General features: G+C 53.6%; 1 protein-coding gene across 1 annotated transcript in view; it reads left to right on the forward strand.

Moving 5' to 3' along the window:
- ANGPT4 (angiopoietin 4) overlaps window positions 1-21,201 on the forward strand; it is a 38,370-nt gene extending 17,169 nt beyond the window's left edge. Inside the window, exons 2-9 of the mRNA XM_039499550.1 lie at window positions 8,468-8,623; window positions 9,517-9,638; window positions 11,431-11,663; window positions 13,961-14,076; window positions 14,455-14,556; window positions 15,497-15,663; window positions 18,324-18,454; window positions 20,752-21,201. Of these exons, the coding sequence (XP_039355484.1) occupies window positions 8,468-8,623; window positions 9,517-9,638; window positions 11,431-11,663; window positions 13,961-14,076; window positions 14,455-14,556; window positions 15,497-15,663; window positions 18,324-18,454; window positions 20,752-20,912 (1,188 nt within the window). The 3' untranslated portion in view covers window positions 20,913-21,201. The remainder of the gene's footprint in view (window positions 1-8,467; window positions 8,624-9,516; window positions 9,639-11,430; window positions 11,664-13,960; window positions 14,077-14,454; window positions 14,557-15,496; window positions 15,664-18,323; window positions 18,455-20,751) is intronic.
- Window positions 21,202-23,320: the final 2,119 nt, after the last annotated feature.

Raw genomic sequence — 23,320 nt, forward strand, 5'->3', positions numbered from 1 at the left:
GGTGTGAGTAACAGTAGGGGGAAATTAGCTTGGGGAAATAGTTTTTACTTTTATTCTTCCTAGCTATCCGGCTGGAAAACTAATGAACATAGCCTCTGCCTCCCAGAGTCAGCAGGGAGGAGCGGTTCTAAAACCTGGCCCAGACTCCGCCAGGATGGAGGGGACTGCTGACTACGCTGCAGGGCTTGTGGTCCAAACAGGTTGTGCTTCACCCATCAAACTGCACCCGCACAGGCAGGATCAGAGCCCCAGGGAAACTCCCATTCAACGAGTCCGGGGGGAATTTTCTAAAGCATAGATGGGAGTTTGACACCTAACTCCCAGGATTATTATTCTGTATTGTTTGCATTGCCATAGTGCTCCGGGCCCCGTGGCGCCAGGCGCTGCACAAACACAGCCCCTGCCCCAAAGGGCTGAGGATCGAAATAAATCCCATCGACTTTCAATTTATCTCTACCATTGCTCTGCCACGAGAAGCGTGAACAGGAGGAAGTGGGGCTGATCCACCAGCACCCGGTTTTCCCCATGTCCAGCGGACATCCCCCATAGATGAGGAGGAGGAGGAGGAGCTGGATGAAGCTAAACCCAAGCATGATGGAGGCTTATGCTAATAGGCAGAGGGGAATATTTAGAAGAGTTTGCTGCCACCAGATCTCCTCCAGCCTAGGTCATCTGTCCCCAGGTTTTCAAAGAATCCTGCAGCGTAGGGGTCCCTTTAGGCTCAGGACTCTCCCATAGCATTGGCTGCCGTCTTCTGCCGTCTGTGGCTAGCTGGGAGATTGCATGCTGGGATGATGACGGGGTCTCAGTCATACACATGTTCATTACTGCCAGGCTTAGGTTGCAATGCTGTGCAACTTGGTTGAAAGCACCTGCCTGGAAAGATCTGCATCTGCTGCACAATGTGGCAGCTGGTCGCATCCTTGACAATACGACTGGGCTCCCGAACTTGTCTCACCCTTGGAGGGTGCTCACTCGGCTGGTTCCCTATTAAATTCCAAGTCAGGTTTCAGTGCTCGGGCCTGATTTTCAAAGCCATCCAGGGACTGGGCTCAGGATAGCTAAAGGGCTAGTCCACCTTCCAGAGCCTTGACTGCCCTCAGCAGCTCTGCTCTGCAGAACCAATGGGAGATTCCTTCACAATACCTGTAGCCTGCTAGTCCCCCAGGCTGTCCTGTCTGTCTGTGTGACTTTGCAAATCTGGCTCTCTCCCAAGAGAATTCCCTTTGCCTTTTTCATGAGCTTGGATTCCTTCCACACCAGGGTAAAATTCCCAGCTCTGTGACCACAGCTGGGTCGAACACATTTCCGATTTCTCCTTCCCTTTGGCCTACCAACTTTATGTTTGATGTGTTGTTTCTGATCACGTCCCTGCTCAAAACGCACACCCTGGAATTCATTTGAATGGAAACCTCATGTGAAATCCTCCTAAGAATAGAAAGCATTCGGGAGAGGCATTTTCCCCAATGGATTAGGAAAGAGGAAGTAACATCTGATTTTTATTTGTAGCACAAACTCCTCGCTTCTTCCCAGCTTTAAAAAGATCACCACAAAGGAGTTGTGCAGGCATCAGAGATGTGGCTGCACCCTCTTCCTGGCTGGATCGTGTACAGCTGTTCAGTGTAAATGAGCTTCTTTACAAGGGGATTAAGAGATCTGTGACAGCGCTGGCCAACAGACAGCCAGCAGGTCAAATATTCTACATATGAACTTTCCACACTCCCTTCCTCGGCCCATAGCCAGCTAGAGAGCTGAGAATGACTCTGAAACTCACATGGAGATGAACATGTATGGAAACACATCAAACACGCATGGAGACGTGTGTATTTCATCCATTCACAGGATGACACATGTGTGCTGAGCATGACGAGCTCCAGTGGTTTATACATGACTGAACTAGAGTGAAATGAACTGGAACGAGGTGCATTAGCCCTGTCTAGCTTGGGTTTATTCACACTGGGCTAGGGACACCAATCTAGTTACAAGTCACACCAGCAAACGCGCCAATCGCCCCAGGGCAGTGTCTCCCCAAATGTAACAGCGGTGCCAATTTCCCTGGTCCAGACAAGCCCTTGGCTCGTAGAATGGCCTCCCAGGGAAGGGAAGGGGGTGGAAGTTGATTTGAAAGAGCAAGAGGAGACATTCTGTAGGGAACGTCCCGCACTATCAGGAGGTGAGATAGCTGACAAAACAGCCCGGAGTTTGCGGTTCCAAAATAGAGTGTGAGGTGGCTGGCTGCTTGATTTGCATATGCAGATAATAAATGAACTTGTCTTCCCAAAGAGGCTTGTGGTTATGTATTGAATGAGCTTCACCCCTTTCCCTTCTGCAGCAGGTAAATATTATTTCCCCATTCTAGCAAAATGGCTAAGTGACCCGCCCGGGGTCACACGGGAAATCTGTAGCAAAGCCAGGTCTACAACTCACGGCCGCACGCTCAGTTCTGTGTCTCTCTGTCCAGCTGCCATTGTTTGGCGAGGACGTTGGCCCAATCAGGGCTTTTCCATTTCTGCCTTCCATGTTCCCAGCCCCCTGCCAGCAATGAATCCTGCCACTGCTCCCACCTCACTGAGACACAAGGCAAAATATCCCGCATGAAACCCTGACCCCATTGCTTCAGTGGGAGGGTTGCCATTGACTTCAGTGGGGCCAGGATTTCACTGCAAGTGTTTAGTATCTTCTGTCCAGTGAGGCCAAGGGGTCACTTTCGAGAACCGACATATTTATTTTACATTGGCAAAGACCATCCAATGCCTGCGGGGTTGGTGTCACCTGATCTTGAGTGGCTAAAAAGAGACATTTCCCAGCTGTTCCCAGAGTGATGTCCGTTTGTTTTATTTTCCCCAAATAAATCAGTCACAAGTGAGATGCAAGCACAGTGGCTCCCCTCCTGGCACTAGAAAAGGTTCAGAGAAGGGTAACTAAAATGATTAGGGGTTTGGAACGGGTCCCATCTGAGGAGGGATTAAAGAGGCTAGGACTTTTCAGCTTGGAAAAGAGGAGACTAAGGGGGGATATGATAGAGATATTAAAATCATGAGTGATGTGGAGAAAGCAGATAAGGAAAAGTTATTTACTTATTCCCATAATACAAGAACTAGGGGCCACCAAATGAAATTAATAGGCAGCAGGTTTAAAACAAATAAAGGGAAGTTCTTCACACAGCCACAGTCAACCTGTGGAACTCCTTGCCTGAGGAGGTTGTGAAGGCTAGGACTATAACAGGGTTTAAAAGAGAACTGGATAAATTCATGGTGGTTAAGTCCATTAATGGCTATTAGCCAGGATGGGTAAGGAATGGTGTCCCTAGCCTGTTTGTCAGAGGATGGAGATGGATGGCAGGAGAGAGATCACTTGATCATTGCCTGTTAGGTTCACTCCCTCTGGGGCACCTGGCATTGGCCACTGTCAGTAGACAGGATACTGGGCTGGATGGACCCTTGGTTTGACCCAGTACGGCCGTTCTTATGAGAGTCGCTGTTCCCCCGCACCAGAACCAGGGCTGCAGTGTGCACGCTGCAAAACAGCGAAACCATCAGGGACTTGGCTCAGTCTAGCTCGCTATGGCGTGTCACTGGATCCGAGTGCAATAGTGAGACTCTGCCACTCTGCATCTGCTTAACCGACAGAGCGGGGACAGAAAAACTCCAGCCTGAGGGGGGCCGGGTGAATGGAGGGCGCTTGGGCCTGCTTGGGGCACATGCTCCGGGAGGAGGGAGGAGGAGAATGGGGCTGGCTTGATTAAAGAACAGGACAAGCGGGCTGGGGAAACGTTGAGATGTAGCACAGATTATGCCTGGTCATTTCTAGGGGCCTGTAAATGTCGGTTTGTCTGGCTTTTCTCATTAGACTTAACAGCGCCCAGCAAAATGGGGCCCTGATCCGGACTCAGGGCTCTAGATGCTACCGTAATACAAATAACAAATCATTACTCCTAGCGATGGCGCTTGTTGCATAGCAGCTGGTTCTAATGGTGCGTTATCTCTTGACAGCCCAGATCAGTTCTAACAGTGAATTATCTCTTGACCTCCCACATCTGCTGTATCTACATGGGTGAGATTTTTAAAGGAACCGAAGGGAGTTGGGTCCCCAAATCTCATTGAATTTCAATGGAACGTGGGTACCTAATCCCCTTAGTCTACTTTGAACCCCCCAGTGACAGGCATTTCGAATGCATCCCTGGGTGTAGTACTCCCCTGCAGCCCTGGAAACCCTGCTTGGTCAGTCCCCCGGTGATTTCACAGCACACACTCCGCCAGGGCACCCTCACTAAGTATCTTTACCATTATGTCCTGCCTGATGATCCAAGCACAGTGCAATGGTAAGGGGCCTCCCCCGTGCTCCCTGGCTAGCCGGCTGGTGAGCTGATTACCTCGTTAACTCCTTACACTCCCACTGTGCTTCCACCCCAATCAGACTGCCCAGCTCCCTTCAACTCTAGCCAGACCCAGTGCTCTGCATGTTATAAGGACGAGGCTGCGGGATCCCAAGAGGGGTCTATTTATAGCTGCCAACACCACCCTGTCACAGGTGTCTAAGAGCCAAGAATCACTAAACGCTGGACAGGGAGAGATTCTACCATCCCCTGCCTGTCAGCTCAGCTCCCAGTACTTTGATTTCATAGGTGTCCTTTTCTCATTTCCACGTCTCCTCCTGTCTTCTTCGTCGCCCAGGGCAGAGTGATCAGGGCAGAGGCGGCTGGTACCTTGCGCTGTGAAGATGGGAAAGCCGAGGGTCAATCCCATTTCTTACACGCTTCCAAAATATAAATAAGTGTAAGGTGGCCCGGCTGGGTGGCTCCATCTCACCTCCAAACACCTACAGAGAATCTCCTTGAAAAAAGCCCCCAAATCTCCTTGGTAATTTAAGGCATAATCCAGCACTTCCGCTCAAACTGGAAACGAAAGGGTGAGCGGCAGAGGGAACAGTCTGAACTGCATCTCCAAGCTCCAGCTGTACAATTGTCTTCTCTTGTTCTCAGATCGTCAGTGGAGGAGAACGAGCAATGTAAACAAAACTTTCCACGCTCCGTTGGCAGGGAGACAAAAATAAAATATACCAACCTCCTCGCCCCAAGTAAATAAAGTGTGTGTCCAGCCCTGGTTTGCTGCTCATTTCAACAGGGGTGATCCAGGGAGCAGAGCTCTGAGCGGGGGCAAAAGCCGATGTCTTAGTAAGCCCGTCTCTTCCACACGTCTACCAGGCGCCGGGTTTCAGCAAAGGCCAGCGAGGCCCTTGGGTGCCGGGTTAGCCACAGCGAGCCCTTAGGCTGGTTTCTCACCGCCCCGCCCCGTTATTATTGCTGTTAGCGTTTGCATCACGGGCGCGGCCAGCAGCCCCAGCCAAGATCTGGCCCCACTTGGCTAGGTGCTGTATAGGGTGAAATTCAGCCCGAGCTGTGCGGAGCAGAGCCCCGGGAAATGTTTTCAAGCCTGTGGATCCCGTATCGTGCCCTGTGGGGCAGAAGCCCAGAGCCTCGGGGCCTCCCCCGGGGCTGAAACCCCAAACCCTGGCGCCTCCCACGGGGCTGAAGGCCTGAGCCCTGGCACCTCCCACGGGGCTGAAACCCCAAACCCTGGCGCCTCCCACGGGGCTGAAGGCCTGAGCCCTGGCACCTCCCACGGGGCTGAAACCCCAAACCCTGGCGCCTCCCGCGGGCTGAAGGCCTGAGCCCTGGCACCTCCCACGGGGCTGAAGGCCTGAGCCCTGGCACCTCCCACGGGGCTGAAGGCCTGAGCCCTGGCGCCTCCCACGGGGCTGAAGGCCGGAGCCCTGGCGCCTCCCACGGGGCTGAAGGCCGGAGCCCTGGCGCCTCCCGCGGGGCTGAAACCCCAAACCCTGGCGCCTCCCACGGGGCTGAAGGCCTGAGCCCTGGCGCCTCCCGCGGGGCTGAAGGCCTGAGCCCTGGCGCCTCCCGCGGGGCTGAAGGCCTGAGCCCTGGCACCTCCCACGGGGCTGAAGGCCTGAGCCCTGGCGCCTCCCGCGGGGCTGAAGTCCCGACACTCCAGGAAATGCTCGGTGAGAATTTAAGCCCTGGTGCTGTCCATACACAGAGTAAGAGACAAGCCCTCGCCGGCAAAGAGCTCAGACCCGCATACACGAGATGGACAAAGCGTGGGTGGTGCAGCGGAGACCCATTCAGTACGTCTGCACAGCAAGTGGCAGCCCCTGGCAGCTGGGTCGACAGACTGGGCTCCCGCACTACAACCAGCTGTGTAAATGTTACGGCTCTGAAGCCCGGGGAGGGAGAGGGGCTCCAGGCCCCAAGCTGCAACATCTACACGGCCGTCTTTCCTGCACTTGCCCGAGCCTGTCGACCCAGCTTACTGCTGGCTGCGTAGACCTGCCTACAGGGGGAAGAGACTTGTCCAAGGTCAGCCAGGATTGACCCGTGGGATCTGAGTCCCACGCCAGTGCTGGAGCCACTAGGCCGCGCTGCTCCTCTGTCCCCACACGTGAACACCAGTGGGGGCATCGCCGCAGAACTAAGCCAGCAGAGCTGTTCCTGTCGGAGCTGGGCACAGTCTGCAAAGGACAAAAACAAAAGGTGGGAGGTGAAATTCCAGAGCTTCTGCTCATCTGTGCCCTGGGAAACCTGCCTTTTATTTGTATGCTGGGCGACCCCCTGTTTTTCCAGCTCTCTTCAGGAACCCTCTCTCCACACACACACACACACACACACACACACGCAGAGGCATGCCGGAGCCAGTCCATGCTATTCCCGAGTGAGCAGTGCAGTCCTGCTGTGAGCCAGCCCCATTCCCATGCAGCAGGATGCAATGCTTTAAAATTGGATCTCTTTTTTTTCCTCTCTCTCTCGCTCTCACACATACACACCCCCAGGCTGAATTTTTTTAAAAAACTTGGTGGTGGGAGAGGAAGGGGAATCACTGAAATATCATTAGACAACCTGGAAATAAAGCCTTCTCCCAGTGACCGTGTTGAAAAGATAAAATAATGAAACAAACAAGACATGTGGAGGGTCAGGCCATACATTCACGGTGTTGAACGATCCAGGTGTGGAGACTGCTGGTGGAGCAGCGTGGGAGCTTTGCGGGCTGAAATCCCCGCCCAGCCCTAAAGAGACAGCGGCCCTTCCTTGGCAGGGCTGGTGAAGTGGTAGCTCCGTATTGCCAACCCCAAATATTCAAATATCATGAGTCAGCTCCCACCCCCCGCCCCCACTCATGATCCATGTGGCGAGCTGTGTCTGTCTTCTGGCCTTTGTGGCGCCAGGGTTCCTGTTTTCCAGCTTCTCTCTCCGGGTTCCAGCAGGGCCAAGCAAGCCTATCGTTTCCATGGAGGCCAAATATGAGCCGCTTCGGAGAGCCTGGAATCACTGCAGGTGGCTACCCAGGCCTCGGTCTAAACGCCTTGTGAACGTGTTTCCAGCTCTCTTTCCAAGAATCCCTGGGGACGCATTTGCATAAGTGGACTTTTGTTTTCAACTCCCGTTTCCGTATTGCCCAACTCGAGATGGGGAGCCTCTGGCACCAGCTGCTCCGAGGAGCAGGGATGACGTGGCGTGAGGCTGCAGTAGTGGCAGGACTCTGTACCACCATCACGCGATCCCAGGATGGGGCAAGGGTGAGCACAGGGAATCTGCCATCTCCCGGAGGATGCCATCGCTCTTGTGCTTCCAGTTTTCCGCAGGCTTGTCGGCACTGGGCCGGGCCCGCAGCTAGTGTAAATCAGCGTAAGCTGCATGATTTCAGTGGAGCTGTGCTGCAGAGGGTCTGCCCATGTGAGTTTCACATGCATGACACTGGTTTGTGGGAGCCTGAGCCGAGTGCTCACCATGCTGAGTGCCCACCGTGCCAGATGAAGCCGAGGACAGCCCCAGACCCTCAGCACTTCTGATCCTGCATCCATCAAAACCCATTACCAATGTTCCAAAGTCATGGAAGAGCCGAGACTTCCAGTGTGTCACCTGGCTATTGCAGAGTGCAAGCACAGGGGAGGGTAGATCTGTGATCACAAGTGCACATTCCCTCCTTACACAGAGAAGGGGCCCTTCTTCATCACGCAGAGTAGTGAGGGGAGCGGGGGAGAGAGATATCTTAAGGACACAGCGAGTCTCCAACAATTCCTGAGCCAAAGAATCTTGGTGAGATTAATTTTTCCAAGGGGACCTCCTCATGCCAGTAGGCCAGGCTGCAGCCAGGACACACTGTCCTCCCGATAAACATCGCAGGGCAAAGCCAGGTTGAAATGCTTGCAACAGCCCCATGTTCTCTCCTCCCCCAGCCACCATTCTGACGAGTAGCACCAGGGCTGGCTTAACACCAGCTGGATGGCAGGGAGTGGAAGGTGTTTCACGGGAGATGGGCTGGGAGTGATTTCACCAGAGGGAGGGGAACGTTGCTGCCATGGAATGAAGAGAGGGAGTGTCTGTGTCAAGCTGGGCTGGGGATAAGGAGAGCTCTGATACCATGTAATAATAACAGACTCCCCGCCCCCAATCTAGCTGGAGAGGTACGTGCAGATGAACGTGAAGTCGGAGATGGTCCGGATCCAGCAGAACGTCGCTCAGAACCAAACAGCCACCATGCTGGAGATTGGTACCAGCCTCTTGAACCAAACGGCGGAGCAGAGCAGGAAACTGACGGTTGTGGAAGCGCAGGTACAGCAGGAGCCTTCTGGGAAACGGCTCATAATAGATACACACGTGGCTGCCCTGAGGGAGACACAGGGCTGGGAGCCAGGAGGCCTGGGTTCTAATCCAGCTCTCCCACTGACGCCCTGCGTGATTGTCCTTGGGAAGATCATGTCACCTCTTGCCTCAGTTTCCCTACCTGTAAAAGGGGGATGTTATTTCCCCCATCTTCCAAAGGAGTTGCGAGGCTTAGTTCGGTCACATTTGTAAAGAGCTTTGGGCTGCTTAGATAAAGGGTGGGGGTGAAGTGCAAGCCATTACATGTGGCTTCCATGACTTTCGCGTAGCTCCCGTCTGCAGTGTGCAGGATTCAGATGGCCAACAGGGCAGATCAGTCACAAAGAACTCATGGCTCACGTGCCTTAGGGGTGGGCTGAGATTTCTGAAGGGATTTGGCTGCTCAATCCGCATGAAAATTAATGAGAAGGGGACACCCAACGCCCCCCACAGGGCTCTGACAGTCCCACTCATGGAGTTGATGTGATCCATGTAAAAGAAGCAGAGACCATGGATTTTGAGTGCAGAAGTTTTTAGGCTAGTGTGACCAACAGGGATCGCATAATTCGTCCAATCAGTCTCTGCTCCCTATTACTCCTATGGCCCGTTGTGTTGGGAAGACCAGGATACGCTCTCCTCCAACCCTGCCAATATGCATGGTATTGGTAGGACATTCTATTGGCTTGAATAGCTGCTCCATCTAACCCTTGGAGCTGGTGTAGCGCATCAGTGGTGAAATATCATAGCGGGGCTGGTAACGCTGCTGAAAAATCGGGGCAGGTTAAAGTGGGGGGAAGGAGGGAGCATTTGGGAGACAGAAGAGGGATCCTGCTAATTCTTCTTCCCAACTGCTCCTCGGACAGATTCTGAACCAAACCGCACGAATCGAGATCCAGCTGCTAGAGAATTCCTTGTCCACCAACAAGCTGGAGAAGCAGCTGCTGCTGCAGACGACTGAAATTCACCAGCTGCAGAACATGAACAAGTATGTTCTCAGCCTCGGCCCCGCTGAGGTGTCACTTTGGTTCACTTGCCCGACTCTTGTCTCTTTAAGATGTTGAAAAGGACGGTGAGGAAGGAGGGTCTTTTAATCAGCAGCAGCTCTCCTGGCCCCGGGGGTAAACGCTGACTTTTTATGGTGGCCTCTGTCAGGGTACAATTATTTTCAGGACCATGTGGGAACCTGCCCCAGGCGGCTACCGTGCCCCAGTACCTCCTGCAGTTCCGGTTGGTTTGTATCTCTCTTCCCCTGCGCCCCACCATGGCACCTTGTGTGCTCCACATGCTCCCAGGTTCTGACTCCCGTTTGATGTCAATGCTTCTTTGCTTCCCCGGGGCTCTGACTGCCCAGCTGATGCAATGATTACCCGGGTTATGTGCCTCACTCCCTTCTCTCTGCTTTGGAATGTTTGCTCTCGGCTCGCTCCCGGCCAGTCTCCCGGGGTGGGCTCGGCGCCAGGGCTGCTGCTGAAGGGGGGTGCTCAGCATTTGCAGTCGCTGGTGGAGCTGTCTCATCTTCGTCTGCTGCTGCTGCCGCCGAGTCCTGCCAGAACCACCGAGCTCCAGGTTCATGCTAATGGAGCTGGGGGTCACTGCTGTCTCCTTTCCGTGTGAGGAAGGCCCAGCTGCTGTCAGGCCTCTATCCCTGTCCTGGAGCCGTGGGTAGGTGGGTCTATCGTCCCCCCAGCCCGAATCATCAATGAACAAGGATGAGATGTGGGAGCTGGTGGCACTAACAAGACCACTAGAGGGGAGATTTGCAAGATATGTGAGCATTAGGCACCCATTTCCCAGGCACTTCCAATGGGAGTCGGGCCCCACTGCCCTTCGGGCCTTTGAAAACCTGCCCCGAGCAGAACAGCTATCCCAGAGCGGGCAGGGAGAAGCCGGGCAGAAGCTTCCTACAGCTTCCCAGAGGCAGACTGAGTGGGTTCTAGCCATATTCCCAGCTTTAAAGACAGCAAATACCACTGGAATGAGGAATAGCTTTAAAACCGGAATTAACTTTTTAAATGCACCCACTGCGCATGTTATCAAACAAGCCACAGGCTGGCCAGCTCCCTCGGTGTAGTGCTGTCCATTTTAAACCCTGCAGGAAATTACAGCCTATGGAAAATGACCTAGCAGGCCAGGTTTTGTACTTTGTTCATCACCTCTGGCAGTTGATCTGAATAGTTTGAATCCAGATCAATGAAATAAGTCACCAAGACTGATGAATACAGGTGAGCTAGCCTGTTCACTGCTCCTCGGTGGCACATTTCCATGGTCAAAGCAGGAGGCAGAGATTTCTGGGCAGGAGCTCCGGGAATAAGACCATGATTTGGGGCTACAACAGCAACTCCCATGTCAAATATCAGCCCCTTCACTCGATGGCATTTTCAAGGCTGCTCACTTCCTGCAGCCGCTTTGTGCCTTTCCAAGGCTCAGGTCAGGTAACATGATGTGAGATCGGATGATATGTGATCGTTCTCTGCACAGACTAATGAGCAAGGATTAGAGACACCTATTTTGACATGACCAGCAATAAACACACACACAAGTGGACCTTTAGCCATGCATATTAGCTAGCTGGACACTCACTCATCTACCAGATTTTGAGCCAAAACCGTTTGAAGTTAATGAAAAGCCTCCTGTGAATGCCAGTGGGCTTTGTCTCAGGCCCTAGCAGCTGTCTGACTATTAACCGCGGTGTTGTGTGGCTCGTGCACTCCCCCAAGGGGAGAAGATTCCCCCAGGCAAGCACCTCACCCTTCCTCTCTTGGCCTGTCCCTTTGCAGTGTCCTAGAGAAGCGGGTGCTGGAGATGGAGACCAAGCACCAGACAGAGCTGGAAGGGATCCGCACGGAGAAGGAGAAGCTGCAGCGCCTAGTGAGCCGCCAGAGCCACACGATTGAGGACCTGGAGAAGTCCCTCCACGCTGCCAACAGCAACACCAGCTTGCTCCAGCAGCAGCAGCTGCAGCTCCTCGAGTCAGTCCAGAGCCTGGTCCAGCTGGTCTCCCAGGGCAAAGGTGAGCTCATCCCACAGGAGAGCCCTGGGCTTGCCAGAGCTGCATAGACCTCCTGGCCTTCAGCCAGGGTTTCACTGACTGGAGAAGAAAGCACAGCCCAGATTCTGTGGGCAACGAATGCTCCTTGGAACTCCCCGCTGATAACGGCCCCATTTCTGGTCAGTAGGAGCTACAACACAGAGTGCAAACTTCCCCACACTAGCGTCCTGTGTGAGCTGGGACCCCGCCCTGTGATGTTCCTCTGACCAGCGCCCCGTTCATGCAGCAGTGCCAGTAGAACTGAGGGATAGACCTCTCGATTCAAACTGCTTAGTGACAGTAGGTGTTCAGAGAAGCTGGGATAGAAACCAGGAAAATGTCCTCTCTCTGCTACCCCTGCTCCTGCCTTGCTCGATATTCCGTCTGTCCAGCACCACCTTCCGCCTGGTCTCAGAACAATGCACCCCAGGCAGCGGCTGATGGAAAAGCCGGGGACCAAGGTTTTGGCTCATCCCATGGCAGCAGGGCAAGCAAGCTGAGATGCTCAGATTTAAACCTGAATCTAGATCCCAACTTCCCCGGAGTTAGGGGCCCTCTCTAATAATTACTATTGTAGGGTTATTTTAGAAGTGCCATAGATTTCAATCAATCGATCAGACAGAAAACTGCTCTGAACCATCAGGGTTTGCTTTAAAAATGTCCACAAGTGGCACAGAGCAATCCAGTGCCCAAGAGTCCAACAGCGAAAAGGTTTTGCACTAATCCACGTTGTTCTGTGTAGTCCCTTTCCACACCCACATTAAATCCTCCAGGTTTAGTCTGGGGATCTGTGACCCCAAGGTGGCACAGACATTGTGCTCACACAGATGTAGAAAGAAAGAAAGTCAATTAGACCCACAAACATCTAACCCAAGAAGAGAAGAGCAGAGCAACAGAGATGCATGGCCCAACCAGAGCAAATCCACAGGGCTACAGGGGGCCCAATTCTCCCTTACACTAGGGCCCTGTCCCTAACTCCGGCAGTGCAGAGGGGCATTCAAGGAACCATGCTCACTTTAAGGCCATGAATGTTCCTTCTAACACGCTTGCTTTCACGCTCCTTTTATCTGATCTCCAAGAGCCTGCTCCTCCACTATGCTCAGCACCCCGGGCAGATCCTGCACACACTCAGCACCCGTTGCCCTCGGCAGGAGCACTCTGCATCTTGCAGGATCGACGCTTGTAGCTCCTGCTCCCTTTGCAGCGAGTCAGTAAAAATTGCACCAATGGGTTTCAGTGTTTTGACGGAGTCACAGCCAAGACGCCAATGCCATCATTGTAAATAAGATGGTTTTACGGGGAAAGGGCTGTTAAGATTTCGTCCTATTTATTTTTGAAGCACGCTGGCTTTTCCTGAGATGGAGCCAGGCAATCAAACGACACTTTCTATTTTCCAGTCATTACAAGAAAAATAGCTCCATGTTATCTCAGCTCCCCTGGGAGGGATCGTTGGCTCCTAACACTCTAAGTGAACCGAGTCTGACTCCAGCCTTTGTCTTGGCCGGGGAGTCAAGGCAGCAGAGGAACGCAGCTCGGAGTCTGCCTGCTGCAGGCACAGAGACAGACGCTAGGAAGGCAGCATCTGCTTGTAGCTCAGGTGCCACCCAGGCAGACCCCACTGATGCATCGGAGGGCAGCAGGGGATAGCACCTTAGCTGCAATGGAACTCAGGGCGGAGGTTCATTCTCTTGACCTTCAACCTCCCTGCATGTAGACAGCACCTTTGAATGGCTCTTCCTGAAGCTGGGTTTCAGTCTGCACCTGGCTGAGGCCCGATTCCCCATTGCCCCTTGCGCTGTCACGCACACAGATGTGACCTGGAATGGCCAATGCCGCCAGTGGGATTTGGAAGCATCTTTCCCCTGGTGCTAATGGCCCACAGGGTACAATGCTGTGGGGGATGAAGCCATCGGCTCCTTGTGTATTGTACAGACACCCTCCTAACCCCTGTCCTTCCCTGTATGGGATCTTGCCCCTTGGTTCTTTTTAAAGGTGTTTTTACTCTTGTAGCAGCTATTTGGTGACTAAGAAGCTTTGGGTTGTAACTGTGAGGGGCCCTGGAGGCTTTGAAGAGGCAATTAATAGAGAATATTGATGACAAATTATTAACACACAAATAAAACAGCAATCTGGGGTGTTCCTGGCTTCCGGGCTTGTGCTCAGGGCATGAAATAGACGGAGAATCCCTCTCGCTCTGTTTCTTACCCTAAGTCCAGGAGAGCAGAACCCATCACAGATGCCTGCAGCTCACTCACTGCTGCTCTTGTTTGTCCTGCCAGCTCCCCTCGTGCAGGAAGAGCAGGTGCCCCAGGACTGTGCTCAGAACCGCCGAGCCGGGTTTAACGCCAGCGGGATTTACACCCTCCGCGTCGCCAACATGACGGAACCCAGGAAGGTGAGTGACGGGCTCAGGCCTTGCACTGAAATGGACTTTAGCGCCCAAGAACGAGCGAGATGGGCAAGTCAAAGGCAACTCTGCCAATCTTCCCTACCTGCTGCCATGCCAATGCTCCTCAGTCCTCTCCCATGCCAGCCCTCGTGTGTCAGTACTGGGGCTCTCCAAAGCAATGCCACTTCTTGGGCCTCGCGACGTCTGCTCAATGCATCTCAGTCCTGACTTGCAAAACACCCTGTCAATGGGAGCCTGGCCCCACCACGCCGTAGCCACAAGACCTGTGTTGACCTGACTTCCTCCCTGGGCAGTACAACCCGTCTGTGCCGCTCCACCCCAGGCTCCCTCCCCTGCAGCACTGGCTGTTTGCATCCTCTGCAGGTGTTCTGCGATATGGAGACAGACAGAGGCGGGTGGACGGTGATACAGCGCCGAACCAATGGCAGCGTGAATTTCCAGAGGAAGTGGAAAGAATACAAACAGGTCTGACCTCATCCTGCCCCTTCACTCCCCGACTTGTTCAATCACTGACCCACTGACAACCCTGGGAGCAGGGGGAGGATGGGGTGGGGGTCGTGCAGCGACGGGACACTTGGATGTCAGGCATGCACTTGGTGGAACTAAAGAGCTCCCTTCCGTTTAGGCAAGAAAAGACCCAGTGGGAAGAAAACCTAACGGTGTAACCAATTAGGCAATGCCAGAAATTCCCAGGAAGGCGGCCTCACCACTAGGGTGGCCAGACAGCAAATGTGAAAAATCAGGACGGGGGTGGGGGGTAATAGGAGCCTATATAAGAAAAAGACCCAAAAATCGGGACATCTGGTCACCCTACTCACCACTGAGCACATGCAGAAAAAGAGGCCACTAGACAGTAGTTGAGACTGATGTTGCAGGGCATCGTTCTGCAGATTGCAGGGGGACAAGCGCCATGAGCCACGTCAGGTCTCACGGATCTGCCAGCTAGAGTCCATAGAGCTATAGCAGGAGCTCGGTGGGGCGGGGCGGAGATAGGAGTCCCAGGGCCAGGCACAGAAGAGCTGGTGGGCAGAGGTGAATGGAAGGAGCTGGCTGCCAGGGTAAAAGGAGAGAGGAGACTCTGGCTCTAGACAGGAGGACAGAGGGGAATTTCGCAAACATGTCAAAATTCCCCCCCTGAATTGGGAAATTTCATCAAAAGGTTGAAATTTGAAACATTTCTACCAGCTCCATCCTGGATTAGCAGGGGGCGATAAACGGGCCAATGACTCCCATGCAGTCCTGTGACGTCACTGGGGACGCAGCGCTGGAACTGAGGGCAGAATTTGCTCCGGTATTTCTAAAGCCGATGGAGTTCTGCCTCCTCCCTTTGCTGACCACAACGGACATTGCATAGGCCAGGGACACAGTCTAACTCCTCCCCACTGCTGGCTCTGCTCTTCCCCAGGGCTTTGGAGACCCTGCCGGGGAGTACTGGCTGGGGAACGAAGCTGTGCATCTCCTGACAAGCCAGGCGTCCTACTCGCTGAGAGTGGAGCTCCTGGACTGGGAGGGAAACCAGGCCTACGCCCATTATGAGACGTTCCAGCTGGGCAGCGAGCGGCATCTTTACAGGTGGGATATGGACCTTGACCAATGAAACGTTCCCTTGGGTCTTTCTTCAAACCCCACTTAGACAAGGAAACTCCCCCAGTGCCATCCAGGGATCGAGGTGAATCCTGCTCAAGCCGAAATCACAGCACCAGCTGGTGGTCCCCCAACGTTTGTGGAAGAGGCTGGGCTAGAGAGCACAGCTGGGCAAGGAACCAGTAAATTGGGAGTGATGTTTCTAGGGTTTTACATTCCACCCACTTTACCAAGCTGTTCATCTCTGCAGCCTCTTAATCCAAGTGGCTGCAGAATGAAATGTTGTGCATTCACTGTTATTTTGACAAATTGGGGCAATTCTGCAGTGATTTTTCTGTGGGAACTTTGTGGTCAGAAATGTTGCTACATTGTCCTTTTTTCTCCTCTTGAAAATCAAAATAAATTTTCTTGAAGGAAAAAAAAAGCATAAAATTGCATTAGGAAAAAATTTCTTTTTCTTGCTTTTTTGCAAAAAGCCACTTTTGCATACACCAAGGCCTGAGCTGGGTGTGCAGTTAGTTGCACATGTACTTTTCCAGGTGTAATTGTGGTCACTACTTGCACAGCTGCGTTTTAGAGTTCGATCCTGCAAGGTGCTGAGCACTCCTGTGAGGTGCTGAGTACCTGAAACTCCCATGGCCTTCAACAGAAGTCAAAGTGCTCAGAGCACCTCACAGGATCAAGCAATAAGCGACTGTTTGCATAAGCAGCTGCCAGTTTTGTGGATGCAATTGTTGTAACTGTGCTTGCAAAAGAGAACAAATGCATGTGAAAATAAGAGGCCTCACTGCAAGAAAATCTAATGAAAGCAAGAAAGCAAGCTCCACTACTTGCTGTGAAATACAACTGGCGTGCTGCTCCAGAACCACTATCAAGTCATGAAACAACGGCAACCTTTAAAGCTCAGCTTATAAATCAATACAGTGCCGAGGCTTTGTGGGTTTTCACTGAAGCGTTGTGGGAAAAGCAAAGTGAGAAAGAGCAGGTGTCTTTGAAGGTCCTGGTGGGGAGCTGACCAACTCTGGGAGTCTCATTCTTCCCTCCCCATCTAGGGGAAACTGAGGACAAGCCCCTGGCTGCCTCTCTCCAAACCCCTATTATGAAAATGGCCCCAGCAGAACAGTAAAGTTTTAGATTAAAAGTGTGATGATAAGACACAAATCCAGCTAGCCCAGACCCTGCTGAAGAGGGCCTCCAGGTCTATGGTTTGTTTCTGGGGATCCCTGCTTCAGAGCTGAGCCCTGACTGGATCCTAACCTCCCTCAAAATTTGACCTTACCTAGCGTAACTCCTAGTCAGGTGGCTAAGCCTTTAATTGTCCCAATAATATCCAGCTGCAATGAGGGATAGGGGTTGCCCCAGGCTATGCAGCTCTGGTCATGGGTGGTTCCATCAGGATACAGGGGTCATCGCGCAGGCACATTCCAAACACAATTGACTAAAGATACAGAATGGAGGGGGTGCAGCTCGAGGGGATTGTACGTGCCCATCGGCTCTCTTCCTTTGTGACTGACACTGTCTCCACTTCTGCAAACATCAGCAGCAGAGGATAATCGCCGGAGCTTGCCCATTAGAACGCAGTACGTTGCGATTCTAGAACGCCTGTCGCCAGAGCGGGGTCAAATGCCTGGTGGCAAGGCAGCTGAGCGATGTAGGATGCTTCGCCCACCATCAAACCCCACCCCCTGGAACCCTGCGCTGCAGGTTAGGACCGGGAGTGAAGGCGACTATTCCTAAATTCCAAGGCCAGAAGGGGACGCTGTGATCATCTCCTCTGCCCTCCTGCGTAACACAGGCCAGGCAACGTCCCCACAATCGCTCCCAGAGCAGAGCTTGCAGAAAAACATCCAATTTGCCAGGGACAGAGAATCCCACACAAACACACACACACCCTCGGTCAAGTGCTCCAATGGCTAATTAACATCACAGGTAAAAACTAGCCGGCTGAAGCTGCAGGAGCAGGAGCAGGGAGTCACAAGGCAGAGCACAACCATTTAGGCTGAAACTCGGCCAGGAGACCAGTATTAAAAGCACGATTAAAAGTATCCCAGTATCTTCAGGCCTCAGTCCTGCCAGGCGCTCGGCTCTCTGGCCCTGCCCCAGCAAGACACTAAAATACACGCTGCACTTTAAAAAGCGCATGGTCCCGTTGGAGCCTCTCCTGTGCTTCAGTGGGGCCAGTTCATGTAATACCTTGTGGGACTGAGCCCTGAAGAACTCATGGGACTCTATATAGGACAGAAGGACGACACGTGGGGAGGCCCTCTCTGTGCCAGCCCCTCCAGAGGCACAACGCCCACTAAGGCGAGTGCTGGGTACCAAGTCCTCAGTGCTGCTGCAGACAGCACCCTTGCCTTAAGTTCCAGCCAGCCGCCCCTGCTTAGCTTGGGAGCTCTGAGAGCCCCCCCCACCCCCCCAGATCTGGTGGCTGGCTGGAGCCTGCGGGGGTTTCACTCGGCACTGCTGATAAACTCTGCGATGGGATTGCTGCCTTATCTGCCTCTGCTTGTTTGTATTTGCAAAGACACAGGGGAACGTTTTCTTAAATAAATTCCAGGAAACGTTGACAGGAGTTTGAAAAGTAATTCTCGTCCTCTGCCTCGTTTTCTCCTCTCCTCGTTGTGCCTCTCTCTGCTTTGGTCCTCCAGGATCTCCCTGAAGGGCTACAGTGGAACTGCTGGGCAGCAGAGTGGCATTGTCCTCCAGGGAACGAACTTCAGCACCCGCGACTCGGATAACGACAACTGCCTCTGCAAGTGCGCCCAGATGCTGTCGGGAGGTGAGCGGGCCCTGGGTGCAGGAGGGCTGGGACCAGCCTTCCCCACGTGCCCTGTTTGCTGGGGCGGACTGATGGGGGCAGCGTGTATGGAGCAACTGAGGCTGGGTTCTTGGGAATGCGCCATTCTTATTGAATCTCTTTGTTCAGTGTCTCAGAAATACCCCATAGTGATGAGGGAGGGAGGGAGGGATGTAGACAGACAGACGGACGTCTGAGCAAGAGCTCTCCCTCGTCGCTCTTCACCCAATTTTCCTAGACATGCACAGAGCCCAAGAGTCTGATCACCTGCTGCAGCCGCGGGTCGAATTGTTGTCACTCTCTGTTCTAGGCCCATCCCCGTAGAATCTGAGAACCCTCCAGAGGCGCCTTAAGAGACGTGACTAGTGCCTGTCTCTCTCCCCTCCCAGCAGGGGAGCCCGAGCTTTGGGCTTGTGCTTTCTGCAGGCAGTCGAAGGCTGTAGTTGTTCACATTCCCCACCTGGCTTTATGTCACCCACCAACTCCCTGTCCCCCAACGAGCCTCCAAAATGCTGCCGTCCCCCACCCCCGGGTGCCAGCGCAGCCCTGTCCCAAGATGGCTTTCAGGAGCAGAAATGGCGAGGAAGCAGAGGGGAGAGAAATCAGAACGGGGAGAGACTGGGACAGAAGGGTGGCGAGCAAGGAGGGCGTGACACGACAGGGAGAGGAACAGCCAAACAGCCTGAAGAAAGATCATTTGCTGCAGATCACCAGGGCTCTGTCTCAGAAGGGCTGGAACTTCATCTGCATCCTTCTGTCCCACCTGTCCCCCCTCTGTACAAGCAGATCTCCCCCACATTGCAGCGGCAAATCCCTGTGGCCTTGGGCCAGCAGATCTGAGTATCAGACACATGCCAGGGCCTTGCTGCGACACTGGGACTAGGAATGGGGAGAGAGAGAGAGAGGCCCGATGCTTCTGGCCAACTGGCAACTCTTCAAGCAAATGAGTGCCGGGCTCCAGCCTGCCGTCTGTGCTGGGACGGGGAGGGGATCCCGGATCAGGGGAGTAGCGCTGATTGTTTCAGCCAGGGGGTCGATTACCCGGATCCAGGTTAGTTTGTCTGGGGCTGTTACTAAAGACATGAGCAGAGCTGGGGTCCTTGAAATGAGCCCCAGGAATTCGTTTGGATGGATACGTATGTGCCCGTCCAATGGCAGAGCCTGGGATCCTCACCAGGCGGGACGCAGGGGCACGGAAAATCCACACGTGTCAGAATGTTCCTCAGGGGCCAGATCCTGATCTGGTGTAAATCAGCAGAGCCCCACTGGCTGCATTAGACTTACAGCAGCGGCGGATCTGGCCCTTTGTCTCCTGCTGCTCTCTTGTGCGGGCACTGAATTCTCTGTTGACGATGGAGATGGGCCAGAACCCGGACCTCCCACTCCAACCAGACTTGCCCTGGCACAGAGACAGCACAAGAAGAGCCCATGTCTGAACAATCTCAAAGCCAGAATAGTCCCACCAGGATCGTACTGTCCGGATGCCAGGCGGTTCTCTGAAGGCCATTGCCCTTATGATGCAAGAACACACATAATCACAGCCATGAGGCATAACCTTCCCGGGCCAGGAAAAATGTGCTGATACCTACACCCTTTAATGGCTGGAACATGGTCTGGGATACCCCAGGGGTTGGCATCCACAGGGCGAGGTTACCACACTCTGCCAGTGGTAAGATACTGTCAGGGACAACCCTGTCCTTTCAGTGCCTAAGACTTTCTTTTTGTACAGTAGCTCCTGATACCCCCGTGTGTGTCCAGCACCTATGTCCAGGGTGTTGTGATCTCAGCCACGGCCTCTCAGCACGGCTGTAATTCACACAGGGCTTCACCCTGCTCCACCGACACCAGCGGGAGCAGGGTTGAGTTGCCGATCACCCGGCCTGAGGAACAGCAAAGCTGGCTTGGCTGCAAGCAGGAGAACTCAGGGCTGGGTTTCTTTTTTTCACTCTCTTATGGTTTGATTTTTGAAAAACTCTCTGTCCAATGTCAAGAAACATTTTTTTCCTAAAATCACCCAGTTCTTTTTGACAAATTTAATTTGAAAAGTCCCCAGGGTTGTGTATTTCTAACCAGGTGGAAGCCTGTGCATTTTGCTTTACACTATTCATGCCTCGCGTCTAGGCCTACTGGGGAAATGACGGCCAGGCACACTCCCAAGAAAGAAGCCTTTGGCTAGAACCAATCTGAACTCAGAGCCCAGAAGTTTCATGCTCTGTCCGAAGTCCAGACTCTGTCTGTCGAGTTCTCTAACCTTTCCCCTCTATATGTCCCCCACTCAGGTTGGTGGTTTGACGCCTGTGGTGTGTCGAACCTGAACGGCATCTATTATCCTGCCAAGCACAATGTCCGCAAGCTCAACGGGATCAGGTGGCACTATTTCCAGGGGCCCAGCTACTCTCTAAAAGGCACACGCATGATGATAAGGCCTTCAGACTTCTAGCGCCCCAGAGCGGGGTGAAGCAGAGGGCAAGCCAAGCTGCAGGCCTCCGAACTGGCAGGCAACAGCCCATCATGGAACGGGCAGGACCGTTAGACCAGCCACAGATGGCAAAGGATCAGGGACACATCCTAGCAGAAGCAGGGCCCTTGTAACCCAACGCCTGGGACTCCAGAGCAAGGGAAAGGAGGAAGACCTGGAGCTAAGTGGAGAGATGACTCTGGGCCTGGACTCTTGGGCCTCCCAGGAGGAGACGAAAGAACAATCAGAAAAAAAAATCTAAAAACTAAACCGTCCCATTGGTGTGAATTACAAGTATTGGGCTTTTGTTCTGGGCCAGTGTGATTCTTTTCTATGTTGTATCATCTTTGGGGAAATCATCTAGACCACGAAGGGAGCCTGCTGCAGCCAGGGCCAGTGGCTGAGAAGGACCTTCCGAGCGGCAGCTAGGAATAGTGTGGAGCCTGCTGAGTTACTGCAGTGGGGGCTGGTTTTAGCATAGTTCTAGGAAACACTCCCCCCTTTTCCTTCCTTGTTTTCCCCTGCTTCTGAACTGCCACGTGGCCACCCAGCTCCTGAAGGCCACGCTCTGTCCGCAGAAGCTGGCTGACGAGGAGAAAGCAGGCTGGTGAGATAAAGGAAACACTATTTCCCTAGGCGGGTGGTGAAGCACTGGAATGGGTTCCCTAGGGAGGGGGTGGAATCTCCTTCCTTAGAGGTTTTTAAGGTCAGGCTTGACAAAGCCCTGGCCAGGATGATTTAGTTGGGGATTGGTCCTGCTTTGAGCAGGGGGTTGGACTAGATACCTCCTGAGGTCCCTTCCAACCCTGAGATTCTGTGATTCTATAATACGGATCAGGCCAGCTGGAGGGGCGAGACGGACTTGCCTTTGGGCTCGCTCTTGTGTTTTTCCCCTAAGGGGACCTGCCAAGCTGGCTCCCGACCCAAATGCAAAGCGCGTTTGTGCAAGAAGAGCATGAGCCGGGCCTTGCGCCGGGAACATGGGGCGGACGCCCATGGGGATGGAATGAACGTCAGCTTCTGAGCTCAGTGATGTGCATTGAAAGACCAGCCTCCACATTCAGCGCGCACACACACACACACACGCACTCACACTCACAAACACACGCACACACACGCACACACGCGCGCGCACACACGCACACACACTCACTCCCTGGTGTGCTGGCTACTGCGTGAGCGAGTGGGTGGCTAAGGGTGAGCACTGGGCGTTTCTGACATCAGTGCACCAGCGCCCTACCTCGCACGTGCACAAGGTATAGAGGGGCTGTGGTGAGGGCAGAGCAGGGACATGGCTGGGGAGACGAGGTACGTGCAGTCGTTCCATGCTAACAAAACACATAGCTCTGTGCTCGCCTCGTAGGGTCCGTCTGCACTGCAGCTGCTTCCCAGCTTGGCAGGACAGACACGCGCTAGCTTTGCGTGCACTAGTGCACTAACGTGGGGTGGGCGCCCATGAACGTAGCCTGGGGGTCCAGCGGGTTTGTTCCCAGGCAGCTGGCCTGAGCTAGCTTGAGGGAAGTGAGCATGTGTCTGTCTAGCCGAGCTGGGGAGCACATCCCTAGTTGCAGTGCAGAGGGACGCTTAGGCCCGGCTCCAGCTAAAGGCAGGAATAACTTGGCAGCTTTCAGCAGCACCCAATAAATGCAGGCCCCATGCCACTGCACTGCCTCTTCTGCTCAGCACTTCTGAGACTGTGCTAATCCAGGCCGTGCTGTGCAGGATCAATCGCTTATCCCATGCCAGGGTCACCCCCTCCGCTTGCTCCAGTATGTCATCACAGTGACCTCACGGTGCATCCCCGCAGGCTCAGCCTGGCGCCTTCATGCACTATCGTCCAGGCAGATGCATCCACACTGCTGCCTTGCAACCATTAATCCAGCCCTCGCGGCCACAGGCATGCCCACAGCATGCCGCACCGCTCAGCACCATGGCGGCCCCACTGCATGTTGAGATGCTGTGGAGTGCACAGCTACCCACTGACGGCCAGCCTAGGAGATCAGAGACGCATCGCCTGGTACCAGCTGGGACAGTCCCAGGTGACTGTTGCAGAGCAGCATTGCAATTGCTTCCTTAGAAGACCCTGTTGCTATGTGCTGCTAAACCCTTCCCCTTAGCCCAGCTAGCTTTTCGGCAGCACATCCATTGTCTCACCTTCCTAGGGTGGTTTCCGATCTGCCCCTTCCTCAGGGCCTGTTGCATTCTTGTTACAACACACAGCGAGCGACAGCCCACGCTGCAGGGGGATTCACCGAGAGGTTCCGCCTTTTATAAACGGCTTTTCCAATGCTGCAAAACGTGCACAGCCAATTAGTGCCTCCTTTGAAACGTTCTGATTTTTCATCAAAACATAGTGGATGCGGTTCAGTTTGAGTGGAGTGTGTTGTTAT

Source organism: Mauremys reevesii, linkage group 13 (genome assembly GCF_016161935.1).
Source record: "Mauremys reevesii isolate NIE-2019 linkage group 13, ASM1616193v1, whole genome shotgun sequence".
Taxonomy (NCBI): Eukaryota; Metazoa; Chordata; order Testudines; family Geoemydidae; genus Mauremys; species Mauremys reevesii.